The following is a 25,194-nucleotide window of genomic DNA, read 5'->3' on the forward strand; positions in this document are numbered from 1 at the left end:
TTATTATAATGTTAGTTCTTTTATATGCATCAAATCCACACTGAATCGCTGCTCTGTATTAAATATAAGAAATGCACTTGTGGGCCTCTGATGCAGTCCTGGCAGGCGTGGAGCTTTGTTTGCTATGAGGAAACCAGAACTTAGCTGCAGCTGAAACCCTTTGGTTTGTGTGACAACAAGGGAAATACAGTCTGTATACCTGTGTGTGTGTGTGTGTGTGTGTGTGTGTGTGTGTGTGTGTTTATGTGTTTATGTAAATGCCTCATGACTCATTGTGTCTCTGTACTTTCCCAGGTAGGGCAGTTCAGTGAATTTCTCCATGAATGTACGTCACAATGATGATGACAGACCAGATTCCACTGGACTTGGCTCCGCCCCCTCTCCTGAACGGGGAGGTCCCGCTCATGCCTCACATGGTTAACGGTGACGCAGCCCAGCAGGTACGACACATTCTGCACCGCCGACGGCATTCTTTTATCGCGTCTGAATGAATGTTGCGCTTTCATGTGGCCGCCATGGAGGTGGCACGTCAGGGGACATCAAGACAAGAACACGCGCACGTTTGGCCTCGGCCCCCGGCTTTACTTACACCTTTATGGTGGTAGACGCTAACGGCATCAAAGGGCGTCGTCTCAGGGGGGGAAATGAGTTGATCCTTGTGCGTTTCCAGGATGAAGACCAAAAAAAAATATGCTGCCACGCAATGGTAGAAGGATAAGTGAGCTGTGTGTCATGCAAAACGCAGCAAATGAGAAACATCACACACTCCGTTGATGCTGAGTCACATCCTGTTCTATTTACATTTCTGTAAAATGTATTTTTAGGCGACTTACTGCTGATTTAGATGGGTTTTTTAAAGTATGCGGTCGTTAATTCAAGGCCAGATTTGCGCGGCATGTCTGCTTCCTATTTGCTAAACTGCTTTTAATGTGTATAAATAGCTGCTTAGCTTGTTTTCCCCTGTTATGCAAAATGGACTTTTTAATGATGTTCTAGCAGTAATTTGTGTCCCTGGAGCCTGATTATGAGCACCAAACGTGAGAAAAGTCTATCGCCTCCCTCGCTTCTTCTCTCCACTTCAGCGGTGCTCAAACCCTCGCTTTAGAAGTTGCGTCTTTTTCATAATGTCATGAAGGACAAACCTCCTTCCTCATGCACTCTGAGCCGTCCCCTAGCTAGATAAGCGTTATTTAAAAAAGAAATCATCAAAACGTGACTGTAATATTAGCACTGTAGCTCTGCAGGCTTTGCTACACATCTCAAAATAAAGCCAACTCTGTGTCAGTCGCCTCCAAGACACGGGAGCTGCAAGTTTTTCTTCAGCAAATAGAATAACCTAGCATGACGTCGCTGTTTAAATGTGGCTGTAATGATTAGCAATGTACCTCATGTTGTCGTATGCAGGCTTCACTACACATTTGAAAATAAAGCACATCTCTGCATCAGTCAGCTACAGACGTGGGAGCCGTACATTTGGTCGTATCTTTCCTCAGCAAATACGCTAACCTATCATGACGTTGCTGTTACAAAGTGACTAATGCTAGCACTGTAACTCACATAGCTATGTCCAGGCTTTGCTACACATCTGAAAATAAAGCCAACTATGTGGCACTCAGCCGCAGACGTGGGAGCTGTGCGCTTGATCATGTTGTTTTTCTTCAGCGAATAGGCTAACTTAGCATGACATTGCTGTTAATATGTGAGTGAAATGTTAGCACTGTAGCTCACGTAGCCACGTGCAGGCTTTGCTACACATCTCAAAATAAAGCCAACTATGTGTCAGTTAGCTGCAGATATGGGAGCTCATCATGTCGTGTTTCTTCAGCGAACAGGCGAACCATGCATGATGTCACTGTTAAAATGTTACAGCGTATATGTCAAACGTGGATAAAGTACACAATAGCGCTTCTTGGAGGCACACACAACTCATTAGCATTAAAGCTGCAGTCACACAAAAGGGCGCGTTCTCAGTCGGGCTGACTGAAAGCACTTTTAACCTGTTTCAATTTCAGCATCAAGGCTAACGCACTTCCAAAACATTTAAATCGTTGAATTAGTGCGGGACCTTTAATGTAACGCAGGCTCAGCCACGTTTGCGTGGAGGAGTGATGATGAGGATGTGCACGTACTTTCTCTTCCTCTCACAGTGGGGGGGTTGAGGGAGTGTTTTTGGCTACAGCATGCTAGCAGTTAGAGAGCTCGTTTTTAACTCCCAAGCCTAAACTTAGTGTGCAACCAGAGATGGAGACCGATGATTATACAGATTTATCTCTGCGTGCGTGTGTGTAGAGTGTGTGTTTGTGTCTATTTGTGTATGCGTCCGTGTATGTGTGTGTGTGTTGAGTCTGCTCGCTTGTCTGTCATCTTTCTGCCTGTTTTCGGTCTCTTCGCTCACCTGCCAGCGTTGTTCTCTATCCCGTAGATTCACTGCCTATACAAACAGACTGGCCTCAACATTAGGTACACCATCTCATGACAAATGTCGCCTTTCCAACGATCACAATGCCCATTTTTGATTGACACCAGCAAAGTTATCAGTTTTCTCTGTTTATCAAACCCCAGGAACGACAATTGATCCTTTCCAGGGCCGAAGCTCTACTAGTTAACAACGTAGGCATGTAACATTCGGAACTGTCGTACAAGTGTAAAAAGAAGTTAAGCACTGGTATAATAAAATGTGAAAACAAAAAAAACTCTGAGGGGAAAAATAACGCACGAGTAATGTGAAGTGTTGCAAAAAAAAACCTCTTCTTAATTCTCACACAAGTGTAAAAGGAATGCACAATAATAAATAATAGTAATCCAATAATAATTATATTTATTTTACTTTTTTTTAACATTTATACATTTAAAAAAATACTTTTATCAAGTAATTAAAATTCAAAAATAAATAAAATAATGAAATAATAAATTTCAATTGTGCAACTTGATTTGTCCAAAAGTATTTGTAGAATATTCCCAATTGTCCAACGTGAAGGGTTGCAACATTACAGCCCAAGAAGGACAATTGTCTTGCAGGCTGGTCTTCCAGGAATACTTCCAGCTTATTTTGCGTACCTTGTATCTTTAGTTGATCTTTTTAAAGCGCGCTTTACTCTTTTTGGCAAAGTCGCGTGCGCTAATGAGCTTGTTACTCAACACACACACATGCATGGACGCACGGGGTCATGGGGTCAACCGAGATCATCCTAGCATTTTTCTTGTGTCTTCAAAATGTCCCCACAAAGAAAAATGTCCTCACAGTAAAAGGTGGGATGTCAAAAGGTATGCCACACAAACACTTTTTAATGAAGTGAAGGGAGCTATATACGTAGCTTGTTTTCTTCTGTGGACTAATCAAAATGTCCCCACAAAGAAAAAATGTCCTCACAGACAAGAATGTCCTTACAGTAAAGGTGGCATGTCAAAAGTTGGGCCATGCAAACACAGAAAAACAACAGTATGCACACTTTAATGGAGTAACGTGAGCTGTTTTTCCAGCTTTTTCTTCTGTAGACTAACCAAAGTGTCCCCACGAAGAAAAAATGTCCCCACAGAGACAAATGTCCTCACAGTAAAGGTGAGATGTCAAAGGCATGGCCACATGAACACAGAAAAACAAGAAATCTAATGGTGTAGTAGGGGCACATGCTAGCATTTTTCTTATGTGGACCAGTCAAAATGTCCCCACAAAGAAAAAATGTCCCCACGGAGACAAATGTCCGCACAGTAAAGGTGGGATGTCAAAGGCTGGGCCACATGAACAAAGAAAAACAAGAAGTTTAATGGTGTACTCGGAGCACATCTTTTTATTTTTCTTATGTGGACCAGTCAAAATGTCCCCACAAAGAAAAAATGTCCCCACAGAGACAAATAACCTCTCAGCAAATGTGGGATGTCAAAGGCTGGGCTGCAAGAACATAGACAAACCAGAAGTGTAATAAGTGTGAAAGGAGTTCATTCTAGCATTTTTCTTGCGTGGACCAGCCAAAATGTCCCCACGAAGAAAAAATGTCCCCACAGAGACAGACGTCGTCACAGTAAAGATGGGATGTCAAAAAATGGGCCACATGAATATCGAAAAAACAGCCGCAAACGCACATGGATGTGGTCTGGAAGGAGCTTGTTCCAGCATTTTTTATTGCGTGAGCAGCCCAAATGTCCCCGCAGAGACAAATGTCCCCACAATAAAGGTGGGATGTCGAAGGTTGTGCCACACGAGCAAATAAAAACAAGCGCCAACGCACATGGACGCGGTCTAATGGCCTGAAAGAGCTTCATTTTCATTGCGTGAGCAGCCAGAATGTCCCTACAGAGACAAAAATGTCCTCACAATAAAGGTGGTTTGTCAAAAGTTGGGCCACACGAACAAGAGCAAAAACAAGTGCGCACACACACACACTCCGTGTCGGTCCACACCCACATGGTCTGATGGAGGGGTTTTCTCGGTCCTTGCGAAACATGGGTCACCCTGTACTATGCTGTGGTTCCCATGGCAACAACAGCAGCCGCTGCAGCAGACAGGGCAGGAAGTGTGTGTGTGTGTGCGTGTGTGTGTGTGTGCGTGTGTGTAAGAGAGGGGAGCAGCTTATGAGCGGAGATGGGAGAGCACGCGGACTCCAAAGACAGGATATGAAGGTTTTATGACGGCACACCTGTAGCGCTTAGACCGTGTGCGTGTCTTTTATACGTGTGCATGCGTGTGTGTCTGTGCGCGCGTGTGCACGTGTGCAATGGAGGGTCACCTGTTTCATGTCTACAGCCACGTGTACACACTCAACCATCTGCATGCGGACAATATGACGGTAAGACGCTCCCTTTGGACGCATCCGCGGAGCCGGTGTCTTCACACCTGGCGACACATTTAGTGTAACACCTCACGTGTGTGTGTGCCGTGTTGGGGCATTGGTTTGATGGGGACAATGACGGATGCATGAGGACGTCTTCTGAACTTCATCCCTCTGTATTTGGACACAGGTGATCCTGGTACAGGTGAACCCGGGGGAGACCTTCACCATCCGAGCAGAGGACGGATCACTGCAATGCATCCAGGGTCAGTGCTCCTTTGACAGATGCTGTGTTGTCATAGCGACACGTACCTGTGGTGCGCGTGTGTGTGCGTGTGTTGTGACTACGACGAGGCATTGTTTTTTTTAAAATGGTAATTTACCTGGTAATGGATGGGGAACTCATATCACCGTAAATGCACTGCAAATGATGAACATACAGGGGGTCTTTTTAAGTCCCTGAGGTCATATGATTCACAATCCAACCGAAGTTTAGGGGGGAAAATACACCTCCAAACCTCAGACGTCACCATTCCAGACCTCAGTTCGGCGACACTCAACTGGTTTTGGTTAACTTCATTTTGTACTTGCATGGCATCTTAATGCTAGTAGCCGTTAGCTTCTTTTTACACTTGTACTGTAGTCACCCATGGTGAACTTCTTTCTACACTTGCATGACATCTTAACAGCTGTTAACTTCTTTTTACACTTGCAAGACAGTTTGGAATTTCAGCAGGCATCAAGTGGATGACTTGATAACCGTACCAAGTGTTTAATGTTTTAATGTTAGGAATGCACTTGTGTGACATCTGAGCAGGGTTTAACTTATTTTTACACTTGTAGGCAGTCAAAATGTTACTTAAAACTCTGCCTTTACATTTACTAAATGTTTCACGGGGTTGATATTTTGACACTGGAACTGATTATTTCTGTTTACCTCAGTTCCTGCGGGAATTTTGGATGAACTCTGAATAGATTTCCTTCCACCCGAGAGCCCCTCGTTTATCGTGGTTAATTGGTTCCAAACCCGACCACGACGAGTGGATTTCCGCAAAGTAGGATTCGATATTAATGAATGGGATACTTACCTAGTTCGAGCATAGGACACCTGTTTGTGACTTTCTAAATACGATTTATACCATTAGAGCCCTCTAGACATTAAATAACACCCCTATAGGCACCTTTACGCGCTCGTATTTTTTGTTTACAACACATTGATCAGCTTCAATGCGCAGGCTACGGCATCACTGCAGGGACACAAGAGACGTCCGCCTCTTTAAACACAGCATGCTACCTAGCTAACTAGTTAAGAAGGGTGTCAAACAGAGAGGGGTGAAGAAGGACAAAGTAAGAAGCCACAAACTTACCACTTACCGAGAACCTTTTTTTCACTCTATCATCACTGATGCCCTGTGACCAGAATACCACATGTGACTTGTCTTTCAATATTTTTTGACCAATAATTGTCCATAGACATTTATGAAACCACAATAGAGTGAGCGAGCAGTGTTCGAACCAGGATGGATGGAGTGAGGGACGACTCTAATATAGTTTTAAACCCTTCAAAAATGCCCTTTTTGAAACCTTAATTTCTTGATCAACATTTATTAGACGTTTCTGGAAGGGTATTTTGGTGAAGGTTCAACAAAAAGTGGTGGATTAAAAGGCATCACCAAAGTGTAAGAACTTTCCTAACTTTGTTTGGGGTGAGTGAGGTCTTTTCAAAATGCTAGAATATATAACCGTAATGCAGCGTTTCAAAGCGTAAGAGATAAAAAAATAACAACTTTAAGTGTGTAAAGCGTGTAAAAGTCCTCTTCTCTGTTTTTGCGGCTGTGCAAGGAGGAAGGAAAAAAAGTGAAACATAAGATGGGGATTCCCCTCAATCCTGCATCGCTGCGTCTCACTTTGATGACGTCAGCAGACTTTCAAAGGGCCCCGTTGTTGTTTTTCCAATCTCCCCCCACCCCCAACCTCTCAATCTCTCTCACTCCTCCTCCGCACTTTCTTCACTCGCTCGTAAAGGTTTGCTTTTCTGGGAGACGGCTCCGAAACCGATAACCCGACCCCTACTGACCACCCCCCCGCCATATGTGATAGTCTAACTAATTACCTCCTTTTTCTCCACCCGTTGCCAGGGAATTGAATTTTCTTCCCCCTTTAAATCAAAGGGATCCCCCTACAACAACCCCCCTAACCCCCCCACCCCTCCCCTCAGGCTAACTCATCTGGGAGTGGGATGCCAGATAATGCCTGATAAACTTCATGACAGGAAGTAGGAGAGATGACGCAGATAGAGACGACGGGATGAATGAATTGTTGCTGTGTGTGTGTTTTTGCTGCCATTCGCTACAGTCTGTGACGGCTAATTTGGCCTCTGAGTCATGTTTGAATGCGCATATTATCAATTTGGAGGGCCCCACACACACACACACACACACACACACACACACACACACGCTAAGAAGGAGGTCAGCAGGTTTAATAGGTGGTGGGCGGTAGTTATTTAAAACTGAGATTGAGTGTAATGCTTGAAACCGCCATATTTGTGCACACTTGTGTGTGTGTGTAACAGAGAGGGAAATTACCAGCGTTTCTATCAAGTGCCCTCTGTTTTGCTGCTGCATGAGCATAAACCAGTCAAACGTTCTGTAAAAAATAACCCTTAAATTCCCTCTTCAAGCCCTCTGGCGTCCTTCCTCCTACACCGAAACCCAAGCAAAGACTCGTGGCACTAAGTTCAACTCATTACCGTCGTTTTATTTGAACATAGCATTTTATTAGCACCAAAAAAATCCATAACCTTGGGGGTTCGCTCAAACTTTGCACGGTCCAATAATTCACGTTTGCTTGTAAATATTGTTCGAATTTGGGCGGGGTTTGGTTTTCACATGGCGTGTTTTCATTTTTGCATTACGCCGATTTAAGAGTGCATTAAAAAAAACACATGAAGATGCAGCGTTGCGTGTGATGGAAATCAAACATTATGCTGGTTAGATTTGTTTGTATGGTGGTATTTTTACCAGCTAATACCAGCTTTTACTCATTTTCATGGGCTTTCATTGGTTTCCTCCAGAGAGCTGGTTGTAGCGCTTTTTTTTTAAGAAATGTACAAATATTTAAAAATCAATTTGCACTGTGCCATTACTGGGTATTTTGTGTGGAATTTTAAGGACTAAAAATAAATTAAATACATTTTTGGATTCATAGAAACACGTGGGGGATGCATTGTGGTTGTCTACAATGGCACAAAAAGTGGTACCGTTGTTTTGGTACCCTTCACAACTTGAGGTGGAAGCCAACTTCAGCTGGTTAGAACTGTGTCTCCAGGCTTCTATCAGGCTGCTAATTACCATCAACCCCCCTCGTCGGGTTGCCCCCCCCCCCCAGCTCCCCTCTACGCACCCCCCACCCACTAAGACCATTCCCCAGAGCTTTCCCACACTCACATCAAAGGGCAACACTCTGGAGGGTGTGTTCGAGCACCCGGCTCTGGAATGCGCCGGTGCTCATGCATGTGTGTGTGTGTGTGTGTGTGTGTGTGTTTGTGTGTGTTTTACAAGGCTGTGTTGGTTTACTGTGTTGTTTGCTCTTTGTTGGACTTTTATGTGGGCTGATGAGGCCAGGGTGGGGGGTTTGTTGACGGGGGTATGTGAAGGGTTGGGGTGGGGGTTGGACAGAAAGCGGGAAACTGCTTGCCAGCTAGGCAGGATGTGACATCATCATTATCACCACTGTCATGTCCGCAATCTCATCGATTATAGAGTTGCTTGGTTGCACGACCACACGCACGCAGTGACTGTGTTGTATACTGTATGTAATAATAACCTTCATCTCGCATAACAGAAATAACCAGAATGACTCAAAATAATCCACACAGTCAAAGCGCCATCCTTGTTTGCTAAATGATAACCTTCACCTTGCATAGTAGACATAACCCGTACCTTTTACATTTGAAAACATCTTCTGGAAAATAAGGGCAATTCCCTGAGACCCACTGCCAGCGCGCTGCACCATTTTCATGAAAGTTCATCTGTGGGAAACTGAAGAGAAACTACCATGAATTCCAAACACCTGAATATAAGCCGCACTCACCACATTTAAAGAGAAAAGAAAATGTTGCACATATGTAGGCCGCACTTATCTATAATACACAGGTGTTTACACAGAAAGACACACTAGTATAAACCTTGCAATCCTGCCTGTTAGATGTAGTTACGTGTAGGCCTCTCTTGGCACGTTAGGTAGCATGGCCAGAGCAGACTTGCCTACTCGCTGTGTCCGTATCACTTGCTTTGGGCCTTGCATCTTTCTCTTATCACAGCCTTTGGCACACTTAGGCCCTGGCGGGTTGGAAAAAAGTCACGTCCACACTGTGCCGGATGAGTGTGTGGTTGCATCCAGACGGGAACGCATCACTGAGTGAAAACGATGTAATACACAAGGCACCCCTGCATGTGGCGCTGTGAACAGGCGCGCACGGAACCACGTGTCACTCCAAACCATAGAAGAAGAAAGATGGCATAAGGCCGCACATTAAGACTTAGGAGAAGTGGAATTACTTCTGCGAGTCATTATGGAGTACAAGACAAGAAAATATTAGGAGAGTGTCCACGAAGGTGAGTCATGGCAGTGGAAATATTCAGATATTATGTTGGCTTGTCATCAAAGCTCACTTCCGGTCATGTGACGGCGACGAGGCGGCGGTGGGTCGTTGACGTGATCGTTCTCGTATATCGCCTGTCTGCACGGCAACGACAAGTCGGCGTTTTCAGATCTTCCCACTCTGGAAGCCGTTTTGGAAAAAGATCGTTTCAGGTCAATCAGAACGCCGTTCCTGTGAGGATGAGAGGCTGAAACGATAAAATACTTTGTTGTTTTGATTCCAGGTACATTAAGCTGTTCAAATCGTGCTATCGTTTGCGTGACTTATTTGGAAGCATTAAAGATAATGAACCAAAAGCGACAAAAACGCTCATACCTGTAACTGCACTCTGTGTTCCCAACGTCTCTCCGATGAGTGAGACGCGAGATGCTTTTTTTTCATTGGAGTTCAAGCTGGCGCAGTCCAAGCAGAAGGAGTAGTAATTCTACTTACTTAAGATTTGTCAGATCAAAACACGATCGCCGCATCAGACTTCAAAACGTGATATTAGCTTCCACACATTACTCCATGTCACTACTTCCTTAATTTGCACTCTAAGCATCATGGGAGCTGTAGTTCTTCTAGCCATAAATGAGCCGCATCATTGTTTGCCGCAGTGTTCAAAGCGTGTGGAAAAAAAGTAGTGGCTTATTGTCCGGAACTTACGGTATTTAAACGGGAGGGTGACGGGAAAGAAGGGCAAAATATTGGAGTTTCCCATGTCCACAAAGCCCCTGGTGTGTTTAATCATAATAATATGTGTTCTGTGATACCTCCAGGAATCAGTGTGTAAATGTCCCACACCAGGATGGCCGAGTGGTTAAGGCGTTGGACTTAAGATCCAATGGACAGTAGTCCTCGTGGGTTCAAACCCCACTCCTGGTATAGGAAGCTTTATAAGTGTTATATTTTTGTAGTTAGAGCATAGAAAACCTGTTTATGACTTTCTAAATACAGATTTTAACATTATGAGAGCCCTCTAGACATGAAATAACACCCCTTATAGTTACCCTAATTAGTAGACATAATAAGAGTAAAAAGGCATGTAAGACATAAAAAAAAGTTGTGCGTTCTGCCACAAATGTGCTCCGGACGTGTGGACAAGAAGTGACGTTGGGGGTTCAGAGTTGAACGCAACAGTAGCCTGTGTTATTATTATGTTTATTATTATTGTACTATTATTACTGTGCTCCTCGTGAGATAATTCAAACCTGCAATAAAAGCTTGTTGTTCCAGCGATAAAGTTTGGCGCTTGTATGTTTCACCTACCGACACGTAGCGTATCCATATCACAATTTGAATGAGTCTTCTTAATGCCTTATCTTTGTATTTTAGTTCATTTAGCCATTTTTATGCTTGAAAAGACTTCATTTAGGCAAAAAAACATGTACAATTTGCTTAAATATGCATACTTTTGTTTTTTACTAATAGGCCGTATTCAACCACAAACAGCATGATTTATTCATTCATTTATTTTGGAAAAACCGTGACAGAGTGAAATTAAAACTGTGATGTAGTGAGGGATGACTGTACACTGAAAATGAGTCAACATTATTGTCTAAATAGCTGACAACACAAGTGAGTAGTGATCGACTTGACAGCTTGGACTTGTAGCACGATAGCTAGCGCTCTCATTCGATGTACCCTGGTTCAAGCCTCGGGCGTGCGCGGGGGTTACACACACATGGGCGGCAACCTCGTGTACTGCATGAGAACCTTCACCTTGAATAATAGAAATAACCAGAATGACTCAAAAATAATCCACATAATAATGCATGTGCACAGGTGCCCCACCTGGGCATAGAATTATGGCTGATAATGATAACCGCCACCTTGCACCACAGAACTAAACTGAATGACTTGAAATTGCAGTAGGAAGTCAAGTAACTGTCTCTTTAGATGCGCAACGTCGTTTCCTTTGACGTGGACGGAAGCAATGCACCAAAACAAGAAAGTAAAACAAAATTTGGTTGTGCAATATGTTGTCCCTCCCTTCTATTTTCAACTTTAGAAGGGACGCCTCTGTCGTCTGTCCGCACATCTGTCTGTCTGCCCCCCCCCCCAGCCCACACACACACTTTTCATATTTTGTTTCTCTGTCATTTCTATTTTTGTCTCACTTGGCTGGGACGACGCTCGCAGTCAGTCAGTCGTCCCGCTCCTGCAGACACTTTTTGCCTGAGTGGGCACTTCTACACCGACTTTTGGATAGCACGCGGGGTGGAAAAAAAGCGGCCTGCGGAAAAGACTGACGGATTTGTGTGTGCACATTGAAGGAGATGGCGCTATAGATACTAATGGACCACCCTGACATGCACTTAGTTTGTACATCTCAATATCGCATACGAGTACAGTACGTGTTTTCAGGAATTTTGGGAAGTCTTGAGTGTGTTTTTCACACGCCAGGATGGCCGAGAGGTTAAGGCGTTGGACTTAAGATCCAATGGACAATAGTCCTCGTGGGTTCGAACCCCACTCCTGGTATAATAACATGAACGTTTATTATATGCCTTGCATTTTAGTGATTTTCCGAGGGAGTACTTGGAAATACTTTATGGCAGTATACAGTAATCCCTTGTTTATGGCAGTTAATTGGTTCCAGACCTGACTGTGATAAGTGAAGTTCCGCAAAGTAGGATTGCTTATTTATAAATTGAATATTTTTGTAGTTACAGCATAGAAAACCTGTTCACGCCCTTTTAAATGTTTTTTAACATTAGAGCCCTCTAGACATGAAAACACCCCTATAGTCACCTTTACACTCGTATTACACAATATAGTAGACATAATAAGAGAAAATTAGAAACATAAGACATAAATAGGAAAGAATATAGACTCACACATGTTACAGTAGCCTTGGGAGACTTCCTTGTTGTTGTTCTTTTACTTCCTCTTATGTAGAGTACTTCCTGCTGTGCCTATTGTCTCATCAATGTCACGCAACGACCCTTAAGGGCATTATTATTGTGTTATTGTGCTTGTGTGTGTTGCTGTAAATGTGTTCCGGTGCTCAGGGAGCTGAGTGGGGGGAGGACAGGAAGTGAGGTCGAGGATTCGGAGTTGAGGGTTACGAGCACAGCAGTAGCCCATCTTAGGGGTTACTGTGCCTGTTGTGAGATCATTCAAACCCGCAATAAAAGGCTGTTGTTCCAACGATCAAGCCCGGTGTTTGTTTGTCTCGCTGAAATAAATAGATAATTCAGTAATTTGTGAGCATACTACACCAGGAAGGCCGAGAGGTTAAGGCGTTGGACTTAAGATCCGATGAACAGTAGTCCTGGTGGGTTCAAGCCCCACTCCTGGTATAGGAACTTTTGTAAATTGAGTATTTTTGTAGTTAGAGCATAGAAATCCTGTCTATGACTTTCGAAATATGGGTTTTAACATTATGAGATCCCTCTAGACATGAAATAACGCTGCTTACAGTCACCTTTACACTCCTATTACCCTATTTAGACATAAATAAAACTCATACTCGTGTGTGTTGCAAGAAATGAGTTCCAGACGTGTGGAGAGGAAGTGACGTCTGGGGTTCAGAGTTGAGTTTCAGCTGGATTAGGGCTGCAACAGGAGCCATTTTATTATTATGAATATGAATATTTTTAGGATGATTATGTTATTATTATTGTTCTCATTGTGAAATTATTTCAACCCGCAAAGCCTGTTGTTCTGACGATAAAGTCTGGCGCGTGGATTTTTCACCTACTGACACCTAGTGACCAGTGTATGACACTGCATATCACACTTTGAATGCATCTTCTTCATGCCTTATATTTGCACAGTTGTCCCTCGCGATATTGCTGTATCGGTTCGAAAAAAAGAATGTAATTAATAAACGATCACTGTTTTTTCATGGTTGACTATGGCCTATTATTAGTCAAAAAATATTGTCAGACAAGTTATATGTAGTATTGTGGTCAGTAGGCATGTTATGAGACATGACCTTTCACACTGCATGGAGACTACCTGCTGAGCCAACAGCATGCCATGGCTGAGACAGACTTGCTATGGCTAAGATTATGTGAAAAAATGGCTCTCCTCTCTTTCTGTGTGGAAGTGGTAAAATTAGCTTAAGTATGCATATTTTTTAACGAATGACAAGCCCTATCCAAACACAAAACAACAGTGATTTATCAAGTGATATCATTTTGGAAAACGTGTGATAGAGTAAAGCCGCAAAGTTCCAAGTGCAAAATGGCAAGTGACTACTGTATATTTACTTTTCACTGACAATGTGTCAAAGATGGGTTCTGGGGTTGCATGAGTGCCGCTGGCACTGGGGAGCTGCGGTTTATTGAGGGAAAAGATGAGTACAGTGACTTTATGAGCCAGAGCAGGATCCTCTCCCTTGGGAAACACGGCTACTTCCTCCCACATCCCACATCACGTCTAATTGGAGACTCTGAATTGTCTGTACTGTAGGCGAGAGTTCTTGTTTGGTTCTATGCGCCCTGTGATTGATAGGTGACCAGTCCAGGTGAACTGTCACCAGTCAGCTGGGATAGGCTCCAGCGGTATCTAAAACGGATGGATGTAATTAAGTAACGGTGCATCGTGAACGTTTGCTAGGATACACGCCGCAAGCAGAAATGTGTCACACATCACTGCAGGCTCTTTGGTTTTATGCAGTTGTGTAAGTGTGGCGGACGTCTTTACATTCGCGTTTCCCCCTTTCGCTCCCCTCATACCTATGCCTACTGTAACTTTATTTATATTTTATTGCGGCGGTGAGCCGACAGCTGCAGAGTTTGTGGGGGGGCGGAATGCAGCGCCGTTGCAAATAAAAGGATAACACAACAATCTTCAATGTGCATTTGGGGATTAGCATCAGCAGGAGGGCATGACTTCCATCTGTTGGCAATGTGAGGTGTGCATTTTCATTTTGGAAACACTGGTCGCCATGGGAACCAACCCTGACTCCAGGCAGTGTGTGACGGAATGCACTACACCTCCCGTCTTCCGTATGATGTTACGTAGAAGTACAGGCATACTTTTGTAATTTTATATTATGATACCATATGCTATACTGTTATTGTACTAAGGTTTGTGATTTCACGAGAAAAGTGTTGGAAAATACTGTGAGAATAAAACTGGAGTGAGGAGACAAAGTCCCGATTTTTACAACAAAGTCATAATTCTACAAGAAGATGACAAGAAAAATGATTTGCGACAAAGTTTTCATCACGAGAAAGTCTTCAATTTACAAGGCGATATTATATTACAGGAATAATGTCATAGTTTGGAGAAGAAGCCAAGAAGAACTTGATGAGAAAGGTGTAGTCGTTGGAAAAAGTCGTAATTTAACGAGAAAAATGTTTGGAGGTTTGTGACAAAGTTTGTCGTGAAAAAGTAGTCAATTTACGAAAATAGGTGAACACTGTGAAACTCCGGAAAAGCTCTGTTGTGAAGTTGCAGTTTTAATGAGTAAAATGACGGAAATTTTCTGAGAATGAAGTTAGTTGGTTTGTTAGTTAGGAGAAGAAGTCATTCTCAAGATTTTCAAGAAAGTTGAAGTCTGAATTTTTCATCATGTTTTCATCAAGGGAAAGTTGTCAATTTATGAGGAGATGTTAAATCATGAGAATACAGTTGGAGTTAAGGGAAGATGTCAGAATTTGATCAGACAAAGAGACAATGACAAGAACCAAGTACTAATTTTGTAAAAAAAAAGAACCTCAGAAAATTCACGAGAAACTTGTAAGTGCAGGAAAAAGTCGTAAGTTTGCGAGAAAAATGTTGGGAGATTGGGCGAAAGTCGGCAATTTACGAGAATATGTTTGTACTGTGAAACTTCGGAAAACTTCTGTTGTTTCAGTTTTAATGAGTGAAATAAAGGAAATAAAGGAAATTTGCGACAGGAATGTTGTAGCTAGGAGAACAAGTCCTAACTTGATGGGACAAAGGAACAAAGTTGTATTTCTGTGAGAAGAATGTCGGAAGATTCACGAACAAGTTACAGTCAGAATTAGGGCTGGGCCATCATTTTTATATACCGGTATAGATTCTTCCAATGATAAGAAAATGAGTAATACCAGTATGAAGCATCATTTTTAACAGAAAAGACCAGAGTTGATGACATGTTTTTCCTGCGACTGCGCACCGCGGCGTACTGTATTGATGCATCGGCCCCTCACGTCTAACACAGCGGGCCACTTACTGGAGAGAACATACAGTATGTCACTGCTGAAACTTACAGAGGATGAGGCTCCTTCTTTCAGGGGACTTTGGATGTGAGAGTTCATAGTTTGGTGTTTGTTGTTGTTGTATGGCCTGCCTATAAACCCGATGCCCTTACACGGCGCTGCATGAAGGTTCCAGAAGGGAGGGAGAAGTGGAGTGGAAATAAGGACGACAGAAGCAGGAAAGGTAAACAGAAGAGGAGGACAAAAAGGGACAGAATCAGACCATGCGTGTCTGGTCGTGTCTGCCGCCGTTCGTTGTGGGCGAGGCCACTTCCTCCAAGGCGGTGACCCCGGTCACCTCCATGCTGCTGCTGCTGCTGCTGCTAACGCAGTTCAGGCCAAGAAAGCGGCTCTTGGAAAGTTTCCTGGCCAGCTATGGAGAAGCGTAAGCAGGGAATGATTTGGTCCAAGAGGAGAATGATGTGTGTGTGAAATTCCGGCCTCACTTGACGCTCAGGGAACTGCTGGAGCTGTTAGCCCTCCTTTTTCTTCTTCTACTTCTTCTGTCTTGGTGACCCTCACTTGCTTCCTCACTGCAGTTTTAATTCAACGTAACTTTATGGGACCGTTATAGCGGCTTAAGCCATGACTGTCACCCACTGGAATACTTGGAAATTTGCTTTTTTCATCTGACATATTCATTTATTTTAATATAATTTGATTATTACTATTAGCAGTGGTAGCTGTCATAGTAGTAGTATCAGTGGTATTATTCTATATATATATCTTTTTTTAATTTTTTAATTTTTATTTTTACCCCGCCTGTCTCCCGAAGTCAGCTGGGATAGGCTCCAGCATGCCCCCACGACCCTAATGAGGATGAAGCGGTATAGAAAATGGATGGATGGATGAATGGAATTTTTATTTTTTTTAAACTGAGTCATTGTTTTTCATTGCTAACACATTTTTGTATTTTTTTTTTTTACAAATATTGTACTTTATTATTACATTTCTGAAATGTTTCATGCTTTATTCACTCATTCAATAATAATATTTAGTATACATAAGACATTTTTCAAATGTCTGTTTTCTATGTATTTGTGCTGTTATATGTATTTGTATTTATTACGTCTTAGATGTGTATTTAGTGACAACAGTAAAAAAAATGTTGAATTCTAACTACTTCTAATATATATCGATATTATACAGTAAATATATCTATTTATAATATCATACTAGAATATTTGATATTACATATTTTGTTTTTCACTGCCCAACATATGGTAAACGTGAAATAATAATAATAGTTTTAGTTATTACATTTGTTTTCTGCACTATTTGTTTATTTTAATGTTTATATTTCAGGCCTATAGTGTATATGCACCATTCTGACGTAAATAAGACTTTCATTTTTTATTTTGTGACTCCTTCAAAATGTGTCATTATTAAAGCATTCAAAATTCTATAATCTATTTTTCATAGACATGTACTGTATTTATTGTATATTTTCCAAAATATGCATGCAAGTTTCCCACCCCATGTGTCCCACAAAGGGTTAAGCAGAGCTAAAAAGGATGTTTTGGGATTCTTGACAGTTCCCACATGTGATTGTTTGCATCATGTGAGCTTTCCGTTGGCCTGATTGGACAGACGGAAGTGTGGGTGAGTCAGTGGGCGGGGCTGAGTAGGATGCAGTGAACCTTTTTGTTGTCCTCTTTTCCTCCTCGAGAATGTAATCTTGCACACATCATCTATTCACGACGTGCACACGCATCCCGCATGCCGAACGCCGAGTCGGGGGAAAAGTCCTTGCTCATGTTTTGGACTTGGAGCGGCGCCATGGCCGGGACACTCGGGAGTCTCTCGTTTTACGACTCTGATGAAAAGGAACAAATGTGTTGATTTGGGCTGCAAGTCGAGCGGTTGCTCTGCTTTGATCAAACCAGGGGTAAAGGTCACTTCTCCGTGCGCTCGGTGCCATCCAGACCGCCGTGACTCATCCTCCAGGAATGGAGTGATCACAAGGCGGAGCACAAAGTGGTGAATAGCGGGGGTTTACAAAAGTGGCAAGCTGCTCTTGCTGCTCTCAAGATTTGAGAGAGCATTATAGTTACAAGAAAAACTTGTATTTTCACGAGATAAAGTTAGATTTTGACAATAAATCAATCTTTCTGAGAAAGAAATTGTGAGCAAAAGTCCATCCATCCATCTTCTGTGCCGCTTACCCTCATTAGGGTCGCGGGTATGCTGGAGCCTATCCCAGCTGACACCCTGGACTGGTCGCCAGCCAATCACAGGGCACACATAGACAAACAACCAATCACACTCCCATTCATACCTATGGGCAACTTAGAGTCTCCAATGAAGCTAACATGCATGTTTTTGGAATGTGGGAGGAAACCGGAGTACCCGGAAAAAACCCACGCACGCACGGGGAGAACATGCAAACTCCACAACGGAGATTCGAATCCAGGTCTTCACAATGACCCGACGGTGTGGCCAACATGCTAACCACTAGGCCGCTGTGCGGCCCGTGAGCAAAAGTCGTATTATGTAAATCAGGATGTCACTAAATGTCAGTAAATTTGCAAGAATGGAGTCGTGCTGAGGACGACAAGTCATAATTTTACAGAAAAAGTCACGTTATGAGAATAAAAATGAAAAATAAAATAGATTTGAGAGTATAAGGTCATGATCACGAGAAACTTTTTGGAATTTTACGGCGTGTATGTGTAGTCATGAGAAAAACTCGAAATTTTATGTTACGAGAAAATGTTATAACTTTACAAAGTGCAGTTGTAACAATTAAAGTTGTAATTTTACAATAAAAATGTCGGAAGATTCACAGGAAAAAAGTTGTAGTCATGAAAAAAGCCGTACATCTACAAGAAAAAGTAATTTGACAGTACTTCTTACACTTCTTATTTTCAAGAAAAACATGGCAAATTTGAGAGCATAAAAGTCATGAACACGAGAAACTTTTAAGAATTAATTTAGTAGAAAAGGTTGTTATTTTACAACGTGAAGTTATAACAAAGTTATAATAATAAAGTTGTGGTCGTGAAAGAAGCCATACATTTCCAAAAAAAACATGACAAGAAAAGAAAAACGTCGGCAAATCTGAGAAAACAGTGTCACGATGGCGAGGAACTTTTACGAATTTTACGATAGTAGTATTATAGTCATGAGCAAAAGTCGGAATTCTATATGACAAGAAAAGGCTGTCATTTTACGAAGTGAAGTTCTAACGAGCGAGTCGTATTATAGTCATGAGAAAAAGTCAGAATTCTACGTTATGAGAACAGGTTATCATTTTACAAAGTAAAATTTAGAAAAATTTCGGCAAGAATTTTTAAAATTTTTGCGAGAATTTTTTACAAATAACAAAAGTATTAGACTCGTATTACTAATAAGAGACTAGTATTAATTCTACGTTAAAAGAAAAGGTTGTTATTTTACCAAGTAATGTTATAACAATTAAAAGTCATTTTTCCAAAAGAATATGCCAGAAGAGAGAGAGAGTAAAGTCATAGCCGAGAAAAAAAGCCATAAATTTACGAGAGAAAGTCACGTTTTGAGAACAAATTAGGAAATTTTCAAGAAAACGTTGGCGGATTTGCAAGAATAAAGTCGTGATCACAAGAAACAATTGCAATTTCTCCAGAAAGTAACGGCATTAAAAAAAAATGTGGTAAGGTTGGCGAGAATAAATTCAGGGGCACAAAAAAAGTCGTACATTTTTGAGAAAAAATGAATGGAACGAAAACACATTTTTATCGATAGATTTGGAAACAGTTTGCTTTTTTCCGAAACAGCATTCGAAAGATGCACAAGAAAGTCGTAGCCCCCGTACAAAGCTGTCATGTTACGAGTAAAAAGTCGGAAGCGGCTCTTTTTTGTGGGTCAACGTTTGAGGAGGGACGCAGCGACCGGCGAATGGAACGTTAGCGAGAGCAGGAAATGATTATTAGACTCTGAGTGTGTTTACATGCCGACCAGCTGTTGCACCTCTTCGCCGCCTCGCTCCGCTAGACACTCCGGACTGATTATGGAATGGATATAATGAGTCATCAGCGTCTGGATTGTGTACATTTTGCCGCACACGTGCACGCTTTCGTGCATACACACCGGGCCGTGTCGCCGAGGCCGAGAGGGATGAGTGAAGTGTGTCGCCCGTCGCCTGGCAACCAGCCTCAAACAATTATATGTGCTGACCCCGGAATAGCCTCATGTAATAATGATGGAAAGTGTGTGTGTGTGTGTGTGTGTGTGTGTGTGTGTGTGTGTGTGTGTGTGCGTGTGTATCAGCTACAAAGGAGCTGAAGCAGGCTTCATTGGCATGACGAGCAAAATGTCAGAAGGTTTGCAAGAATGAAAATGTCATTGGGAGAATAAACCATAATTTTACAAAGAAATCATTTTTAAAAAGTCATACAAAAGTTGGAATTTTACAACAACAAGTAATGAGAGAAGAAACTAAATTTAAAAATGGGAAAAATGTTCAAGAAGTTAGAAGAAAATTGTATAATTTTAAGAGAAAAAGTTACATTATGAAAATTAAAGTTGGAATTTTCTGAGAAAGAAATAATATGATAGCAATAAAGTTGCCCTTTTTCAAGGAAAATGTCGGAAGTTTGCAAGTTGTAATTTTCTAAGAGAAATAGCTGACGATTTCGCGAGAATAAAGTCATAAATTTATGGAAGAAAAGTAATGTATGTGGAAAATAACGGGAACGAGTCAAGGTAATATTACGAGAAGAAGGTTATCATTTTTCAGGAAAATGTCAAAAGATTTGTGAGAAAGTCGTAATTGTACGGAAAAACGTGACAGAGATAAAGTTGTAATTTTCTAAGAGAAATATCTGACGATTTTGCGCGAATAAAGTAATAAAGGTCAAGAAGAAAAGTAATGTGAAGTCGTAATTTTACGAGGAAAAGGTAATATTACGAGAAGAAGGTTGTCACTTTTTAGGAAAATGTCGAGAGATTTGCGAGAAAGTCCTAATTGTATGGAAAAATGTCAAGGGACAGAAATAAAGCTGTAATTTTCTAAGAGAATTATCTGACGATTTTGCGAGAATAAAGTCATAAATTTAAGGAAAAAATTAAGGTTACCTCAAAAATGCTCGGAACAAGTCCAAATTTTACGAGGAAAAGGTAATATTATGAGAAGAAGGTTGACAATTTTCAGGAAAATGTGGAAAGATTTGCAAGAAAGTCCTAATTGTACGAAATAATATCAAGGGACAGAAATAAAGTTCTAATTTTCTAAGAGAAATATCTGAGGATTTTGCGAAAGAATAAAGTCATAAATTCAAGGAAGAAAAGTAATATTACGTGGAAAATGACTGGAACGAGTCAAGGTAATATTACGTGAAGAAGCTTGTCATTTTTCAGCAAATCATCGAAAGATTTGCGAGAAACTCCTAATTGTATGGAAAAAAGTCACGTGACAGGAATAAAGGTGTAATTTAACGAGTAAAAGATTGTACGATTTGTAAGAACAAAGTCACACCTTTACGAGAAAAAGGCGGGGAGGGAGTGAAGTGAAGTGTTGCCTGGCAACCGTCATCAAAACAATTATGTGTGCTGACCCCGGAATAGCCTCCTGTTACAATGATGGACAGGAACATGCTGTATCTGTGTGTGTGTGTGTGTGTGTGTGTGTGTGTGTGTTTACATGTGTTAGCAGTGCATCATTGCATATGTTTGTGAGTGTAAACGATGCAAATGTCAGCCCGTTCCAGAGCTCAAGTGTTTGTGCGTGTCAGCGTGACTCCTTTTGGAGTTTCTACACGAGCGTCCAGGTGTGCAGCAGCTTTTGTCTGCGGTTTTGAGACATGTTTGTCTTTTCTGCATGAGAGCCTTCATGTGTAATTGTGTACACATCTGTGTGTGTGTGTGTGTGTGTGTGTGTGCAGCTGGGATGGTGTGTGTTTGTGTGTGTGCATGTTGTGGAGAACAAAGCATAGCGTGGTTGTGAGTCCCTCCAGACATTACGTTGCTCCGCTCTGGAGCGGGTCCAGCACTGCAAGTAGGTCGGTCCACGGCACCCCTCCTGTGGGTGGGGTGAAGGGCGGTGGGAGTAAAGAGCTGGAATGAGCTGGCACTCGTACTAAAAAGTGTCAACACTACATACTTGGATGCTCAGATGCTATTTACATGGTGATCTGAGCACAATATGTTCTTGTTAAGATGCTGCGGCGGAACTTAAAAAAAAAAAATCTGTTCCGGTCGTATAAGGAAAGAATTTTTCCCATAGCAAGTAGAAACAATCATTTCCAGAGTCAAGCTGTCACCATCATAAAATCTTTACTGGCGATACAGGCAATGTTTTAAGCAACGTTTGAATAACCTTAGCTGTCATACAACTGTCAACTATATGAAACTAACCCAAAAGTAGTCAAAGTTGTGACAAAACGTCTTTTTCTTTAACGATGGGAAATCATTTGATAATAAAGGCGTAGTTTGTGCCTGTGAATATTCTCATTCATCCAGGGCATTGTATCAAAATCACTGCTCAGGTTGTCTTAGAAGATGTTTCGCCTCGCATTCATCAGTTGATGCTCAAAGACTGGATAGGACAGCTCTCGTCTAGCCTAGTCTTGTCTAGGGTCTTTCCGAACGGAAACGTTTTCAGGTATTGTCTCGTTTCAGCCTTCCATCCACCTGGTAAAGGCGTGGTGGGTGCCCTGACTCATTGATCTGTTTCTGTGTTCGACACTGTGCGGACACAACTTTTTTTCAGCCCGGCAAAAAAAAACAAACAAAAAATGGGGCGCTAGTCTAGTCTGGTCTAGAACAGACCTGTCATTTTACAAAGTAAAGTTCTAACACCCAGAAGTTGTCATTTTTTTTGCTAAAAATGGCGGAAGGTCAGAGAGAATAAAGTCACGGTCAGGAAAAGCCACACATTTTGAGAAAAATTCACATTACGTATTACGAAGTCGTGTGACCACACAAAGTTGAAATCTTTTTTTTTCAATGTTGGAAGGTTTGCGAGAATAAATCCATGGTCACGAAAAAGCTATACATTTTCAAGGAAAAGTAATGGTATGCTAACAAATTTGAAGTTTTTCAAGAAAAATGTAGGAGCAGTTGAGAAGCACTTGGAATTTTACCAGAATATCATATGGCGAGAAAAAGTTGCAATTTAAAAAAAAAAAGGTTTGAAGATTTGCAAGAATAAAGCCACGGTCACAAAAAACATCCATTTATTTGCGAGAAGGTGAAATGGTACGAAAACAAATGTTTAGTCTTTCAAGAAAAGTGGTGCTAGATTTGGAAAGAAGTGTCAGAAGACAAAAGCCATAGATTTGTGACAAAAAGTGATGGTTTGCTCAGATTTTTTTTATTTACAGTAATCTAGAAAAACATTGGCCGATTTCAGAAGCAGTTGGAATGTTTCCAGAATATTGTATGACGAGAGAAAGTTGGAATTAAAAAAAAAATGTCTAAACATTTATGAAAATAAAGCCAAGGTCACGAAAAAAGTCGTACTTTTGCAAGAAAAAGTTATGGTCCAAGAACAAATTTTTAGTTTTTCAAGAAAAACGGCGCCAGATTTGGAAAAAGCTGGCATTATTTGGAAAAAACTGTCAGAACATTTGCAAGTGTAAAGTCACGGCCACGAAAAATTTGTGAGAAAAAGGGATGGAATGCTAAGAAATGTTTTATTTCTCTAGAAAAACATGGCCCATTTGAGAAGCAGTTGGAATGTTATGAGAATATTGCATGATGACAGAAAGTTGGAATTAATACAAAAAATGTCTGAAGATTTGCGAAAACAAAGCCGCGGTCACGAAAAAAGTCATACTTTTGCGACAAAAAGTAATAGTACGAGAATAAATGTATTAGTTGTTGGAAGATGTTGGAAGATTTGCAAGAGAATAACATCACGGTCACGAAAAAAGCCGTAGATTTACAAGAAAAGTAAAAGTATGCGAACAAATTTGTAATTTTTCAATGAAAACATTGGATGATTTCAGAAGCAGTTCTAAATTTACCAGAATAGCGTAAGCCGAGAAAAAGTTGCAAATTTTTGAACATTTGTGAGAATAACGCCACGGTCACAAAAGAAATCTATACGTGTGCAGGAAAAATAATGCACAAAAACAAATTTGTTAGTTTTTCCAAGAAAAACATCTCTGGATTTGGAAAAAGTTGGCATTATTTCAAAAAAACGTCGGAAGATTTGCGAAACTAAAAAGCCGCGGTCACGAAAAAAGTCGTACTTTTGCAATAACAAGTACCGGTAATGGTCCGAGAAGAAATGTATTAGTTGTTCCAAGAAAAAAAATGTTGGGAGATTTGCAAGAGAATAACATCACGGCCACGAAAAAGCCGTAGATTTGCAAGAAGAAATAATGGCACGCTAACAAATTTTTTGTGTTTCAATAAAAACATTGGAGAAAGTTGCAATTTTTTTTAAAATGTTGGATGATTTGCAAGAACAGAGCCATGGTTACCAATCATTTGCAAGAAAACGGTGCTACATGTGGAAAAAGATTGCATTATTTTGGAAAAATTGTCGGAAGATATGGAAGAATAAAGCCATGGTTTGGAAAAATCCGTACACCCATACACATTTTTTATTTTTTCAAGAAAAACGTTGGACGGTTCAAGAAGGAGCTGGAATTTCGCCAGAAAGTTGTATGACGCGAGAAAGTTGGATTTTTTTATTTTTGTAAATGTCGGCAATAAAGCTGTGGTCACGAAAAAAGCCATACATTTGCCCGAAAACGTAAGGGTGGGAGAACACGTTTTTGCTTAAAATGTTCATACATTTGGAAAAAGTTGGCTGCTCTTTTTAGTGGGTCGAGGGTCAGGAGTGTCAATAATGAAGAGCCCTTTTTTTCTATAAAACAGGCTTGAGCAACCTGAATAAATACAGTTTTATTTCCAGAGAGAGTTCATGTTATTTCTCTATAATTACATTTCGGGAGGATATGACTTCTGCTGTTCAATACAAAAAAAAATCCATAAAGTTGACACAGCACAGCTCCAAATGCAGACAGAACAGGTAATTCTTCCCCGGTTATTACTCAATGTTTAAGGAAGGGTCCGCTTGCTTGTCGGTGACACAGCGATGAGAACATGGCTTTATAGCTCGCTCCTGCTGCTGATTCAGCAAACGCGTGTTTGTGTTATGTGATGAAACGACTCATAACTAGAAAATGCCGTCATGCATCATTGCTCAGAGGTTTCAAAACCCTCAGACGTGTGGAAATGTGCTTGAACCTTGCTCAGATTTGACACACATTCTTGTCAGCCCCCTAATGGTGTGCACCAAATTCGGCGGTGATTGGGGGCGAAACACCCTGAAGGTGCTGTGGGCGTTTTGTAGCGCTGTGTGCGAAATTGCAAGGCAGCCCCACCGGTGGCCGTCAAACTTTGGGGTTTAATAACAGTGCCATCGTTTGGTGTGTTTGTCTGAAAAGTAATAGCACAGGCAACACAGTCAAGATGTGTGTCTTGGCCAATTTTCACCCTTTTTTGTGCAGCGGTTGAGGAGTAGAAGAGTATTATATACGGTATGTAATATTGTTACACATCACTTGATTTTTTTTTGTTTGTTTAACCAACACGTTTGAGTGTGCTTTTGCTGGTCTACGCAAGAAAAATGCTAGGACAAGCTCCTTTCACCCTGCTAATGTGTGTG

The 25,194-nt window shown here is 41.4% G+C and overlaps 1 protein-coding gene and 2 non-coding genes across 7 annotated transcripts in view; all 3 read left to right on the plus strand.

The window, feature by feature from the left end:
- The window catches only part of fndc3ba (fibronectin type III domain containing 3Ba), a 108,094-nt gene that overhangs the window by 32,902 nt on the left and 49,998 nt on the right, over positions 1–25,194 (plus strand). For all 5 annotated transcript variants that reach the window (XM_054797621.1, XM_054797620.1, XM_054797624.1 and 2 more), the window contains 2 exons: positions 295–440; positions 4,957–5,032. In XM_054797621.1, coding sequence (XP_054653596.1) covers positions 324–440; positions 4,957–5,032 — 193 coding nt within the window. In that variant the 5' untranslated portion in view covers positions 295–323. The remainder of the gene's footprint in view (positions 1–294; positions 441–4,956; positions 5,033–25,194) is intronic.
- On the plus strand, positions 10,214–10,296 carry trnal-uaa (transfer RNA leucine (anticodon UAA)). Its single transcript has one exon. It is a non-coding gene; the product is annotated as a tRNA-Leu (tRNA).
- Positions 11,813–11,895, plus strand: trnal-uaa (transfer RNA leucine (anticodon UAA)). Its single transcript has one exon. It is a non-coding gene; the product is annotated as a tRNA-Leu (tRNA).

Source organism: Dunckerocampus dactyliophorus, chromosome 13, assembly GCF_027744805.1.
Source record: "Dunckerocampus dactyliophorus isolate RoL2022-P2 chromosome 13, RoL_Ddac_1.1, whole genome shotgun sequence".
Lineage (NCBI taxonomy): Eukaryota > Metazoa > Chordata > Actinopteri > Syngnathiformes > Syngnathidae > Dunckerocampus > Dunckerocampus dactyliophorus.